Source organism: Cervus canadensis, chromosome 21, assembly GCF_019320065.1.
Source record: "Cervus canadensis isolate Bull #8, Minnesota chromosome 21, ASM1932006v1, whole genome shotgun sequence".
In the NCBI taxonomy this organism is placed as follows: Eukaryota; Metazoa; Chordata; class Mammalia; order Artiodactyla; family Cervidae; genus Cervus; species Cervus canadensis.
In genome coordinates this window covers 32142459-32157899 of record NC_057406.1, presented here as the reverse complement: position 1 = coordinate 32157899, position 15441 = coordinate 32142459, and the positions used below count along the sequence as shown (strand labels likewise).

Here is a 15441-nt window from a genome sequence, read left to right as displayed (position 1 = left end):
ATGTTGTCTATTTAATCATGTATCCAGCTTTGATGAACAGAGACATGGATTCCAAAGCCACTGAATTAAGAGAATTTTTCATCTAGTATGGTTGTACTACTGTCAGAGATTTTGTAGAGATAAAGTATGTACTGTATGAAGAATTTCAATGTCCTGTTGGTTCTTGTTAGAAACATTCGTTGGGTCCCTTCCCTGTAATGATTATCTTAAATAGTTGATTATTTTCTGTGAACATTTTATTGTGTCATTTTATAGCTGTTCTGCAGTAAATGTGATTCATTTGTGTAATTCATGACTGTGTTCCTGAGAAAATGAAGTGCATAATTAAAAAGAAACCTGGGCAAATTTTATGAAATCCAATACGTGCTTTTCTGAAAGCTGTTCTGTAGCCATATCACCCTCAGATCAATGATGGAGAGTGCTAGAGAAAGTTGTAAACCTTTTATTGTATGCTTTTCTGTGCTTAAAATCACCCAATTACTTAACTTGGAAATAGTTTAAAAATCTCATGTGGTTTAGATTAAGCATTATATTTTTCTTGAAAATAATTTACTTTGTGATGCCATGTTCTCATGAATTCAAATCAAGCACTGCATGCTTTCAAATGACTTGATGTCTTTGCAGATCTAAATTTGGTATATTTGTTATCTCAAATAATTCGCCAACTCAATATTTTGGCTTAGCAAATCCAAATCAAATTGTGGTCCAAGTAGCAGGCACTCACATCGAATGTACAGAGACTTGACAAGCAATTAGCAATGAATATTTAAGCGTCTTCATTACCCTTACATGAGAGATGCAGATGGCATTTAGGGAGACGGCAACCAGAGGACACTACTGTGGATTACGTTTCTATCATTTGGTCACCTGACTATTGGGAGACTCTCTCTGGGCCCCATGCCACTTCTATACTTCTACTGTCTGGCTAAAAATAAAGGAGGCATTCCAAATGCTGTAAAAACAGGTTGCTTCCATGAAATTTCTGTGCACATTTTGTGATTTGGGAAGGTTGTCTCCAAGGATCCCAGCATACATCCTTGCGGCTTAGCAAACCCAAATGCCAAGACTGTATAAGGGGATTCTGAAAATCAGAGTTCCTTCAAAATTCCTACTGATCACTGGCTTCACTTACCTCAGTGTAACATGCTGCATGTGCAAAGGTGAATAAATCAACATCGCATCTCTTCCAGAAGCAAGTGTACCCAAAGGGGGGAAAAAAAATAACTTTTAGAGTTGTTAGAAACATGGCCCATATATGGCCCAAAGGGAGGGGAAAAAAAAAGCCTTTGAATAATTATGATTTCCAGACTGAGATCTCATTATAAATTTCTTTTTTTAAAGGAAAAAACAACACTGGAGAGTCTGACTCAGCAACTGGCAGTTAAACAGAATGAAGAAGGAAAATTTAGCCATGCCATGATGGATTTCAATATGAGTGGAGATTCTGATGGTTTGTGAAAGTTTTCATATCTATTCCAATAGTGTGCAGAAGTGTCTGTTTAATGCCAATTAAAACTACTAAAAATTATACCAGACAGCCGCCTCGTACCTGATCATTACAGTAAGAGTTCACGTGTTCTCCCCAGCACACTCTGTGAGGTAACATCTATTACAGATAGAGAGATTGGCCCTTAGGAATTTGTAGTCATTTTTTCCAAGACCACAGAGCTGTAAGTGCTAAAGGGCAGGTCTAGGATTCAAGATGGCGTGAGTATAAAGCGCATGCTGTCAGTCGTCATTTCCGCTCTCACTTCCGTATTTCTTATACCTGAAACAAACTTTTCAGAAATCTGTTATCCCTAAGCTCATTTTCAAGTTTTCATTTGTCAAACCCTGACCAGAATACATAGCTCAGAGGACATTTTCAGGATAGTTTCCTGCATTTGGGATCCTTTCCCTCTTAATGCTATCTACCGTACAGTCAAGTGCCCTGCCTACATCTGTAACCCATCTAGAATTCAAACCGTGCAGCCTCACACTTCCCGCATGTGCCTCGAGCCTTCTGTTGTCTACATCATCTCTGAATGTTCTAAACATCCACAGGGACATTAAATAAATTGATTCTCTAATTCTAATAGCACAGCAAAGAGGGAAAAGAGTGCTTTCCCTTAGCACTGACTGGGAACCTCTTTCCCAGATCAGGTGGCATACATGCATTTTGAGAGCATGGTCCTCAACTTTGTTACTACAGCAGAAGATCCCTGTATATAGAAAAGACTGCCCCAGTTCCAACCAGTGAGAAGCCAGGGGACTAGCCAAGCTTGAGCATTTGACCAATAATTCTGTTGAGGCCAAATCTGAATGAATTGGATATCTAAAAAAAGTCTGTGTTTATCTAGCCTGTTGAATCCAAACATTTCCTTCCATCTTCTACTCTGCTTAGCTAAGATAAACCTGATCTAAGTACTTGCAAAGAACTTATTTAGCTTTGATGAAGTCACATAATATTCATTTTAAGGTTTATGTTGCTATAAGGCGTAAGAACAAAAGGCAGATGTGCAGATGATCATTTGCTAGCTACAAACCCATTTTAGAAAGATGTCACCGTATATTAGCACTCATTTTTGTCAGTAAAACACTTACTGGTAATAACACATTTCATAAATTTTAAGTTGTATTAGCATGATAAAATATACCCATGGTACTCAGCATTAAAATATCAAAATGTTTGTTGCTGTTATGTGTTAAATTCAGTCATGCTTGTATGCAAAATATTTTCCAATCTTCATCAGACCAAAGAGTATATTATGAAAGAGAAATAATGAGAAACTCCAAAATGGTGTGTTTTCTGTTTACTGCTATCAAGGTCTTCAAGTCTGGGTCATTTTGGTTAATTCCTATTCCTTCAGATTAAGACAGGAAAAGGAGTATGAAAGAAAAAAAGCAGAATCAGTGCTTTTGTTGATTATACAAACTCTCAAAAACCCCAAAATATTTGAAAGTTTTACACACTACCAGAATATGTCTCTTTCATATTTTATAATGATAACCCTGGGAAACTTAGTGCCAGAGTTCTACATTTTGCTTCTCCTTGTTTTCTTTGCCTGAATTCAAGTATCTCAGGAAGCAGTTTTAATCTGCTGAAGCCATTCTACAAAGTCAGATAAAGCCTAGAGGACTGACTGAAGCTCCTCAAGGTTCCAACGTCACTCCTGGTTGTGTTTCATCCTGAGTCTCCCTGATTGAAATGTATTTATCAGTGGATCTCTTTGGATAAATTAGATGTTGGGGGAAAATTCAGGAAAATGAACATATTGCCTTTGTCACCTTATATATGTGACTGCAGACTTCCTAAGAAACCATTGTGATGTAACTATTCATTTGTTCTTTTCCCACCATTTTTATATATCTTTTGAGAAGCAGACTAACATTGCTGCATTAGCATATTTCATGCATTTATTAGCACATAATTTCAAAGAAAAGCCAAACACATTACAGAAGATATCTGTATTGTATTTTAACCTCAAATATCTATTTAGCAGTGTTTTTATTTATATAGCCTCAGAGGGAGAAAAAGGGCATGAGTAGGCTATGTTCTCACAGTCTTCAGGTAATAGAGAAACTTCTGTACCCATAGTCACCCATTCTGCTGAATAGATTGGTGTCTCACAATTTTGTGAGCTTTTTGACATAATATTTCTACACTACCAGCATGCCTGTTGACCTAACCCAACTATCTTCTTTGCAGTTTGCATCAAATATTTTTCTTGTGATGGTTTCTTGTGTGGTCTTGAAAGTGTACGGTGAACAGTCCTTTGAAAGGAAGGAAAAATATACTAGAAATGAATTTTAAAATACAAATATATTTGGCACCACAAGGCCTATCACAAAAACTTCATAAACAAGCATCTGACTCAAGAACTGGAAGTACCATTATCAGATGTGCTTTCAATTTTCAGATATTTTAATAGACTGTAAAACAATAATGCAAGGAAGGGATTGCCAAAAGTTTTAACACTAACATGAAGCAATGTTCCCTGTTTTTAGGAAGTGCTGGAGTCTCAGAATCAAGAATTTATAGAGAATCCAGGGGGCGTGGTAGCAATGAACCCCACATAAAGCGTCCAATGAATGCCTTCATGGTGTGGGCTAAAGATGAACGAAGGAAAATCCTTCAAGCTTTTCCTGACATGCACAACTCCAACATCAGCAAGATACTGGGTAAGAAGAGTATTAAGGGTTCAGTGATGTGTGAAATACAGGTACAGTTTTGTTCTCGGCATTTGCTGAAAGAGATTGGGTTTGGAAGCTAAGCAGCTCATGTTTTCTACATATCTAAAAAAGAGGTACCTTATTGAGCCTTCTCTTCTGACCATGAAGCATTCCACATTCATCAAGAAATAATGCCCAAATTCTGTATGTTTCTATACTAGTTGTTGCAATATTTTCTCTTCTTTAAAAATCTAAAAAATATTTGTACTAAGACTAAGGGAAAAGGTTCTTTTCATAGAAGACTCTCAGTATTGGTATTGACCATATATTATTTTCCTTTGTAAACACCATAGAATTCATCATGTCATGGGGGCAGGGGTGGAGGGAGAAATGATGTCTGTTCTAATACTATAATTGAAAACCAGTTCAGGTTGTCAGGACACAACTTGTTGGGTGTGCATTATTTAGTTTTTACTTTTGGTAACCTTACATGTATTTTCAGTATTATTTAAAAAGGGACTTTTCCTGCGATTGCAACTTTCACCTTAACGGATGACAGAATACATCCATAGACCCTGGAGCACACAGCAAAACTGGGTGAGAGGAAAGAGTACCGATCAGAATGAGACCTATTATACACCAATTTAAGTCTCAGAAGGAAGGATGGGAAGATTCCATTTCTTTGGTGCAGTTCTCTTGACATCACCATCATTGTCATCTTCACCACCTTTATCTTCACCTTCAAGAGCATAGTGTCTAGGTTCTGAGCAACCTAAGCAAATTTTTATTATTCTTTGAATTCTAAGAGCTAAATAATAAAAAATAGAAGAGGAACACTGTATCAGCACATTTTGTCTTTGGCAAATAAGTAACAACATTTGTCAAGTTATTAAAGCTTTGTTAAAATCCACATGCGCTTGGAATTACAGGTAGCTCATGTAGCTGTGTGCCCTTTGATTCTTTACATTAAGGAATCAGCCTTCTGAAAGTAGTGACTAAACATGTAATGTGTTTTTATGATCCCATATTTCCCAACAATGATAATAGATGCTTCCCAGTCCACAGTGTGCATCTGTAATGAAACAAAAACAAATGAAAATCATTTACTGCTTAAACTTGTGTCTCAGTTTTTATCAAAATGATTTTGAGATCTTTAGATGAAACTTATCTCAATATATGAACATGTGAAGCTTTATGTGTACATAAACCTGATTATCTATGCATAAATATGTATCCATCTATAATAAAAAAACTGGAACTGAACAAAAGGAAATGGACATGTTTCTGCATCTCTACTATCTCTCATCTATTTTTCTTTTTATGACTATACTACCTTCCATATGAATTTTTTCATTAAAAAATACCATATCTGTTTCATTTGGAAAAACTCTATAAAACAATAAAATACTTTATGTAAGCTTATCTCATATTTTAATACATCAGTTATAACCACATTAGAAATTCCCAAATTTCAAAAGAAACCTAAAAACTAAGACTGTTTAACTTGTCTGTATATCATTTAATTTATGTGCCTGAATACTAAAAAAATAATAATGACTGATTAAAACCTTACTCCAGGTATAATAGAAATATCAGTTTTGATGACATGAAATAATTTAAGAAATAGAGCAAAAACCTTCATGGGAAAGAGATGTCTGGCTATAAGAATTCCTTTCTGATTTGAAGGAAAGAATATTAGAATGACTATATGATCATATAAGTATATGATCATATCATAATAGGCTGCATGAAAGAAAATGCTGCCTAATTTAATTAAGATTTCTCAATGAAATTGTGCCGATTAAAGATATAGCAGAAAAAAATCCACTAAGGTCTTAGGCTTCAATATTTAGTCATAGCTTCAAACAAATAAATGATCTTCAAATATCCACAAGATCATTCTGAATGGCTCATTTCATATAAAAGTACAAAGAAAGCTTGATGTTTTCCTTTTTACTGATTGTTTTGGATAACAGCCTCCGACAGCATGCCGCTAATTCATTCTGCTTAAAACAGGCGCTTGAGCTGGGTTGACATTTTACGTAGTCTCTGGGGATCCTAGTTGACATTTTAAAGGGCTTCTAAGCATTTTATAATACCCTAAAATCTGGTTTTAATAAGCCATTCTGCTGAAATTGTTAACATAAGGAATCACCTTTTACTGTTTGGCAGTAGATCAGGAATGGGGGACATCTTTTTCTGATTAGATATACAGTAGTTGGAGGGAAATGTGCAAATTCATTACAGACCCTGTGGAGATGACCCTGTTGCTCAGCTCAAACCCTTCATTGCTATTGTGCTGTCAGGTTTAGGGAGGGAAAGAGCACTTTTAAGATTGATTTTTTTTTTTTTTCATTTTGAACATCAGGAAGTTTTGATTGAATCTTCCTTTATGTCATCAGGAGGAATACCTAAATGTACTTGATTCTTTTTTCATTGTTGAATGCTAGTCTTTTGAAAACAACAGGTGATTTATTTCTTGTACATGGTCAGAGTGAGCAACCAGCCACACCCAAATCAAGGAGGTGTTTTCATCTTTTGAAGGTATCCAAAACGCTATCCTCCCATTTTCATCTGGTGTGTTTAGGGGGTTGCATTACTGTTACAAACAATGGTTGTTGTACCTGCAAAGCCATTGAAACCAAAACCAAACTTGTCATTTGATTAACTTCTTTCAGAAGCTACTCTTAAAAAATGGAAACTGCATTTGCCACCAAACTGAACCGCTGCACTGCTGAGTCATAAAATAGAGTAGTTAGCTTAAGCATTAACTGGGTCAAAATAGTCCTTTAATTCTTAATTTTGAAAAGACATGTGATAGTGAGATGGCCCTATTTTTTTTTAATGTAGTTGAGAATGAAATGATACTTCCAGAGAAATTATATTATCAAATGTCAAAATATTTTGATTCCAGTTCATACAGAGTTAGAAGCCAACTTATTTGAAAATTTATGCATCTTTTACTATCCTTTTTCCTGTGCATGTTAGCCAGAACAATGTTAAGTTCCTCTACGTCCTATTCCCACTGCAAGGTCTTAACCATTTCATTCTTCCTCCCTAGGCTACTCTTCTCTTTCTGTCCCTATAGGAGTCATTTTTGCAGCAGTGCCTTCCTGACCTATAGAATCCTGATCCCATCTCCTTATGATATGTTCTCATAGCTTCCTGTACTTTCAACAATTGTAACTGAAATTATACACTTGGCAATTACATATTTAATCTATTTCTCCTTAGCTGGAATATAAGCTCCAAGAAAATAGGTAGCATAATGACTCATCACAGCATATAGTTAATACCGCATCATGCATATAGTAGGAAATCTTAAAAATAGCTCTTACCTTCCAAGGCATGTTACTATGAGGCATAAACATGCCCTTTCCTTAGAGAAAATTTCTTTTTTGATCTAACAGAACATTTAAACTTAGGGAAGAAACTTTGGCAATTCCTATCCCAACTGAGAATGCTAGTTCTTTTGTTCTACTTGGTGATATTTTAAGTCAACTATTCCTTGAGCCTCTGTTCGATTTCTCTTGTTCTTCAATAAGTTATTCTGGTAGTTAGTCCACTTTTCCATGTCCTGTTCTGAGGTTAAAAATTCTGGTATACATACTTACAAGACAATCCACAAGAAGAATTGATCCAGTTCAATAATAGTATAGCTTTATTTGTGTTTATATTTGCCCTAAGAACAACAGGATTTCCAAGTGCCTTTAGGAAGTAATGTTGGATAATAAAGAGTGTGAGTATGTACCTACAAATGATATGACCTAAGCAGATAACTAAATGTTGGACACGGCATTTAAACACAAATTTGAGAAAGGAATAGAAAAATAAACTCTGTTATTTGAACTGTAACCTGAGTTCCTGTTGTAAATATAATGAAATCATATCGGCTATCTAGGTTGGAAAAAGTTTGTTTACAAATCTTTGTAATATTTACACCCAGGCAACATCTGTTCTAATAGGAAACAATTCTAAGGGAAGAGAAGTCCCTTTGTCTGCATTTCTTTAATAAATGTAACAGCCCACATTGAGGCATTCTCAACATTTGTAGGAAAGAACAGTTCATTAGTGAACTATTTGTATTTGAGATGTGGTGTTATGGTTGAATGATGAATTCATTTGAAAGGTTTAAGAACTCGCTTAGATGGCTTTGCAAGTCAGGTAAAGGCAGCAGTACCAGTACATATTAGGCTAATTCCTGTTATTTTTTTCTTTGTGCATTTGGGTAGTTTTGGGTCTTCCTTATGGCGATAGTGGTAAAGAATCTGCCTGCCAGTGCAGCAGACACAAGAGACACAGGTTAAATCCCAGATCAGGAAGACCCCCTGAAGGTGGGCATGGCACCCCAAGATATTCTTCTCTGGAGAATCCCATGGAGAGAGAAGCCTGGCAGGCTACAGTTCATAGAGTCACAAACAGTTGTACACAACTGAAGTGACTTAGCACACACGCACAAACTGACTACTTGCTGATAAACATACACAAGTAAACATTATTACTACTATTTCTGTTATTACTACACAGTCATACTGATAGAAGCAAAATTTTAAATCACATCTCTACTGTGAATAAGCATAAACTATTTTTAATTAAGCTTCAAACTTCAAAAATCAGTTGCTTTTCACAATCCTTGTTGAATCCAAACCAAAATTAAAAGTGAAAGGAAAGAGAAAACCATTTTGGACTAACATTACTAATACATACTATATCACAGGAAGTGACAATTTTATATATTATTGAAAATAATTTATTAAGAGAAAAATATTGCTGTAAGTTTTGCTTTCTGGCTTAAAAATATTTCTGGATAGATCCTATGTAGTAGGTAGATATAAGTATATAAAGACACATGTTGTACCACACTTTTGATTTCTGTCAAACCTGAATCAGTAATCTTCAATTTAATAGTTGTGTGAGCTTTGGTAAGTTACTTCATCTATTTGAACTTCAGTTTTTTTCATTTTTGGAAATGGGTATAAATGCTGTCTGCTCGTGAGATTGTGGTGAAAGGTAAAAATGAAAAAACTTAAGTTTTTAGCAAGGTAGCTAATGCACAGTAGTTAACCCAGGGCATGTCCACTAATTATGTTTTATAATTAAAATTTTAATAGAATGAATTTTTGACTGTAATCAAGTTAGCATACTTAAACATTTGGGGGAGAATAAGCAGTACATGTAAAATATGTTAGAAGGACTTCCCAGGTGGCTTAGTGGTAAAGAATCTACCTGCCAATGCAGGAGACCTCTGGTTCAATCACTGGGTTAGGAAGATTCCCTGGAGAAGGAAATGGCAGCCCACTCCAGTCTTCTTGCCTAGGAAATCCCATGGACAAAGGAGCCTGATCTTTGTAGGCTGGCTACAGTCTATGAGGTCACAAAGGAGACGGACAGGACTTTGCAACTAAACAACATGTTAGAAACCTTTGTAGTAAGTAATAAACTCCCACATAAAAATACTCAATAGCTAGACGGTTACCTTCAGATTCAAAATACATAATGAGTCTCTGCCGAACGTTTCAGTTCATAGTTGAATTACATCATGGTCTAATGTAGAAATGAAAGATCTCGCCATTAAATCTACTGTGAGCTTTTAAGTATATAAGGTACAAGTTTGACTAAATTGTTAATTCAAGGCAAAAAAAAAAAAAAAAAATTGCTTAGTGTCTGTACCTTTGAGCACACAGTTTCCTTGACACAGACACCAACAGCTCAGTCAAAGCTCACTAATGCTAACCTTTCTATATATTTCTGGGATATGGCCAACACTTTTACTTTAGATTTTCATATTCTCAATTATACTTTGTTAGGATCCTCAGCCACTGTGCAAGTGGGAATTGTAACCTTTTTTCCCCCATAGGATCTCGCTGGAAAGCTATGACAAACCTAGAAAAACAGCCATACTACGAGGAGCAAGCCCGTCTCAGCAAGCAGCACCTGGAGAAGTACCCTGACTACAAGTACAAGCCCCGGCCAAAGCGCACCTGCCTGGTGGACGGCAAGAAGCTGCGCATTGGGGAGTACAAGGCAATCATGCGAAACCGGAGGCAGGAAATGCGGCAGTACTTCAATGTTGGGTAAGGAGTTTCCGGTCGGTCCTTTTCCCGTAGGGGACCCTTCCGGTTACTCTTAATGGGTGGGGAAGTGTCTTTGTTTAGTTGCAAAGCAGCATTTTGAGAAAGAACCTGGCACAGTGTATTTTGTGTGACTAAGCTGTCCCCGTATAACATCGAGGAAGAACATTTCAAGTGAGTTCACTCCAGGCTCCTAGAACAATGGCTCTGACGAGAGCTTTGTTTAAAGGCTGGTTTGAAAATAAAATGAGAAAAAAAAGAAAAGAAGAGTAAAGAATTTTGAAACTTCCTCTTAAAAATGTAGAAGTCTTACTGGTTTTCTTTTTTCTTTTTCTTGCTGCTTTTCATTACTTCCAAGGCCTCATAGTGTAGATTCCTTAGCAACTAACAACTTAGTTGAGATAATAGGATATAAAAATGAATTGAAAGAAAGACTTGTTTCTGAATATAGAGGGGTCTCAGGGCTCTCAAGGCACATACCTGGCCTTAGAAAAAAGATCACATAAAGTAGGGATTCTGTTTAGAACCTTGCACAGCAAGGTTGTGAGTGGACAAGTTTCCTTCTGAATTAAGGATGCCTCCCTCAGTATGGGTCTTCCCAGATAGCTCAATGGTAAAGAATCTGCCTGCAATGCAGGAAACGCAAGAGATGGAGCTTCGATCCCTGGTTTGGGAAGGTCCCCTGGAGTAGGCAGTGGCAGCCCACTCCAGTATTCTTGCCTGGAAATTCTCATGGACAGAAGAGCCCAGTGGGCTACAATCCATGGGGTCGCAAAAGAATGGGATACAACTGAGCACCCACTCAGTATATCTTACCCTTCTCCCTCTGGCAAGGCCTAAAACCACACTGCATGGGCAGAATTTTCCCAAAAAAACGCAGAAATAAAGTTTTCATATTTGGAACAGTAATTAAGATCCTGTGAGCTCTGAAAATGACAAGAAGATACTTTAAAAAAAAACAAAAAACTTTTCAAATATGTCCTCTCCCCTCCATTTCCATGAATGTGTCTGCTCGCTCAGTCCAAAAGGTCTGTGATTTATATCTCAGTGTCTGACTCTTCTCCATGTGGAGCTCAAAACCCAACCCTCCTTGGGGAAAGAGTAAACATATGAATGAATGAAAGAAGACATGAATGAACATCATCTGTTAAATCCTTCTTACTGGGACCAGTTACAGGATCTGTGGTTCCCAATGTAATATGAAAATGCAAGGTCCTTGTTAAAAAGTTTTTAAGGAATTTCAGGATAGTGATGATGGCACCAAGTGTGGGATTTTTGTAAGCCCTGGATACCATACAGCTGCAGAGGTGGTGCACCCACAAGGCCAGCCCAGCCTTCTACCCCTGCTGATGCTCTCCCCATTTCAGGGATGAAGTGGGCCATGTGCTACTGTTCACTTCTAGTGGGTTCTGGGCAATAAAATTTTATGTTGAGAGCTCTAATACTTCAGGATTTTTCCATCAAAATTGCATTATCTTTAGGTTTAATCTTTTAAAATTGTTTCAACATGTTACAGTGAAGGAAAAATTAACTTGGTGTCAAGTACTTGAATTCTATTTATTAATCTTTCTGCACCTCAGTTTCTTTTCAGAAATTAAAAAAGTAACAGTCATTTTAAGAATCAAATGGGCAACACGTGAAAGTGCCTCGTAATCTATAAAGTGTTATATAAAAGTAAGGTACTTGGACCAAAGTAGGATGCCATTTTCAAATGTCAGGCAGTAGGGTGAAAATCAAGACCTTTGACTTGGTCAAGCCAAGCAAATTCATTCTAGAATAAGGCCTGCATCCAACTCTCCACTCACCCAGGGTCTCTTTTTGGGAATTCCTCTCTGACAGGCAACAAGCACAGATCCCCATCGCCACGGCTGGCGTCGTGTACCCTGGGGCCATCGCCATGGCTGGGATGCCCTCCCCTCACCTGCCCTCAGAGCACTCCAGCGTGTCCAGCAGCCCGGAGCCCGGCATGCCTGTTATCCAGAGCACTTATGGCGTGAAAGGAGAGGAGCCGCACATCAAAGAAGAGATCCAGGCTGAGGACATCAACGGAGAAATTTATGACGAGTACGACGAGGAAGAGGATGATCCGGATGTAGATTATGGGAGTGACAGTGAAAACCATATTGCCGGACAAGCCAACTGATAAGGGTCAAAAGATTGTCGTGACCTTAGGACTTAAAGAAGCCCTAGCTGGTTCATCCTTACCAGTGGCCAAGCACATTAACTTTCTCATACACTGACTGTTACTTTAACTGTTAGTCTTAAATAGTTGGGACATCAGCTGACTAATAGACCTCAGCCTCAAAAGGCTTGGAAAGGAAATAAAAATACAACAAGCAGACAACAATATCAACAACAAGAGATTGAAATAAGCTATGGGTAAAATAATGCCAGTAATTCAGCTGCTACATCCAAGCACTGAAGTCTTACCCGTCAACTTTTTTTTTTAATAAACTTTATGGCTGTTTGTTCTACAATGTTCTAGAAATTCTCACTCAGGTACACAGTGCCAACAAGTGGCTTGTGAATGTGTTTTGTTGTTTTGTGCTACAATTTTTAAAAGAAATAAGTTTTGTTTTGTTTTTCGGGGTTTCTGGGTTTTTTCCTTTTCTTTCCTTTGGTTTTTTTTGTTTTTGTTTTTGTTTTTTTTTGGTAATGCACCTGACAGAAAAAAAAAAAAAGAAAGATGACTTTCTCTTTCATTCTCTCCACCTTCTCCATCTCTATACTTTAAAGATGGAAGTCTGTGCATGGGGGGGAAGAGGGAAAAAGAGCCTGTTTTTAACTTCCTTGGTATCCACCACAAAATAAGCAATCATTTTCTTTAGAGGACTTTCCTTATCTGTTGCACACCACACTACATCTTTGAGCAAGTGCCAAATTTGTACTGAAGTGTTGACCTAGTTGATTTTTTTCCCTTTCCTTTTTCCTGTTCCTTCTTAAATTAGGACAGTGTTATATCTTAGACAATCCCTTGAAAAACCTGAAATACCAGCAGCTGGTGAGATTTGACTTTTTTTTTTTAATGGAAACTGTAGGTGCTGTTCTCAGGTGAAAAGAGAGAGAGAGACATAAGAAATTTAGAGAAAAAAATATTTTCTAATCTTGGATTTTTGTGTGTATGTATGTGTGTGATTATGGTACTAATAGGAATAATGTTGGATCATTGTGAGTTAAACCCACATCTGGGGATGAAATCCCACATCCTTCTAAATGACTGGTCTGGAAGCATCCTTGACCTTGACTTTGCACTTCGAATGACAACTTAACCAATATAGGGCTCAGAAATTATATTTTTAAATTTCTAATATGATTATTATTGAATGGATCAGGTGGCCCTGTATAATAGAGGGGTGCGTGTGTAACGTGGAAGCCGAATTCTCCCAGATGTTCCACTAACATTTGCTACTTAACGATTTCTGTTTGTTTTTCCTGTCGGTAACTTCGAGCAAAACAGTCGTTTCCCTTGAATATATTTGCCCATTTTCTAGAAATATAGGATTAGCTTATTTCTTCCACATTCCATCCTTTCCTGATCAAGAAATGGAACTGATGATTTTATAAGGTATTCTTAATCCCTCCATGAAATGAGGTGGAGGCCATTTGCATTTCAGAATTGTGGGCCAGGTACATTTCATGCCATAAAAAGCAGGATTTTAGAAGTCATTGCAACGCTTGCCACTGCTCTACCCTTGCTGTAAGATGTATCCACTGAAGTCCAGTTTCTGATTCTAGCAGAGTGTGTGCACAGAGGAACAGCTGATGCTGAAAGGACTGCTTCGTTAGCCTTTGCTAGCCAAGTGCCAAGGCAGTTGTAGGGCTTCTTCAAATAAATGGGAAATCATCTAAAGTGAATCAGCGCTGCTCATGCTAAAGCGTTAGACAGTAAATACTCCAACCAGTAGATTGGATGTGCTATGATTTTCACTCCAGTCATCATTTTCCTATCCCACCCTCCCCAAACCTGACCCTTAAGTTTGATTTTTACGTATAAATAAGAAAAAAATCCCTTTTTATTTTTCTCTCTCTCGAAAGACTTGCTCTGGGGTTTTGCTTGGAGGAGCTAATCATACCCTGCATGTCAGAGACTTCGTTTTGTTTGTTTTTCTGTTTGTTTTTGATGACTGTATTTTCATTTGAACTGCCTCTTTTTGCTAGTGTTGTAATGATGATGATGATGATAAAATAATAATAATAATAATAGTAATAATAATAATAATGGTCAGCTGTTCCCAGATTAGTAAGTTATGTATAATTTATTTCTCCCTTTCTATTTTATTCTCCTCTGATTTGGAAGTGCAGCCAATAAGTTGTTAGATATTTAAAACAAATTTCCATCTCCAACGTGTATGTATATATATACATGTATATATATACACATGTGTGTGTATATGTGTGTATGTATAGATACATAAACACACACACACACACATACACACACATACACACATATTCACTCACACTGTTTCGTTTCTCCTTCCATAAGTTTTCTCCTTTTTAAAAATTTGGCCCCAACAAACGTCAAGTTCTGGTGTTTTAATACATACAAGTGAATTACTAAGAGGGTCGTGTTCAACCTTAATTAACTTACGCTCTCATCACTCATTTTATTTAATTGCCACAGTCATCTAGAGCCAATTTTTTTGTTTGTTTTTGTTTGTTTTGTTTTTAAGCACTCTGGATAAAAAAAATAGACACTTGTTTTTATATCATTATTATGTACAATGTGAAAACAGATTTTTAAAAATTTGTTGTCTTTGTTAACAAATTCTTTCTGACTCATGTGCGTTCACCTCTTACTTTTGCTGGATACTTATTTCCCATCATGTTAAAAAGATGCTTTGTTTTCATTTCATGACTTTGGGCTACAAGAATACTTTGTTTTAGCTCCAGGTAGATGCCTCTGAGGGCATTCATGACCGTCACCAGTTCTAACACACTTACCAGTGAATTGACAAAACACTTCCGTTTAGTCTTTGTTTGTTTGTTTTTTATCTTGGTTTATTTGAAGAGGAAAATGAAATTGTTAATGGTGACCTTTAACAGCTGAAATTCAAAAGTTAATTTTATTGTTACATAGTTAGGTTTATGTCAGAGAGATGAAAATGTGCATGGGTTGAAACAAAGAGCAAGTCCATAGCTTTGAATTCTGTTCTCTTGTTTTGATGTCCAATTCACTGAGGGTCAACAATTGTTTTGCCTTAACTTTCCCCAAAAG

The 15441-nt window shown here is 36.8% G+C and overlaps 1 protein-coding gene across 18 annotated transcripts in view; it reads left to right on the top strand.

The window, feature by feature from the left end:
• The window catches only part of SOX5 (SRY-box transcription factor 5), a 1099609-nt gene extending 1084908 nt beyond the window's left edge, over positions 1-14701 (top strand). For all 18 annotated transcript variants that reach the window (XM_043441163.1, XM_043441162.1, XM_043441157.1 and 15 more), the window contains 4 exons: positions 1342-1450; positions 3988-4161; positions 10010-10226; positions 12063-14701. In XM_043441163.1, coding sequence (XP_043297098.1) covers positions 1342-1450; positions 3988-4161; positions 10010-10226; positions 12063-12366 — 804 coding nt within the window. In that variant the 3' untranslated portion in view covers positions 12367-14701. The remainder of the gene's footprint in view (positions 1-1341; positions 1451-3987; positions 4162-10009; positions 10227-12062) is intronic.
• The last annotated feature ends 740 nt before the right edge of the window (positions 14702-15441 follow it).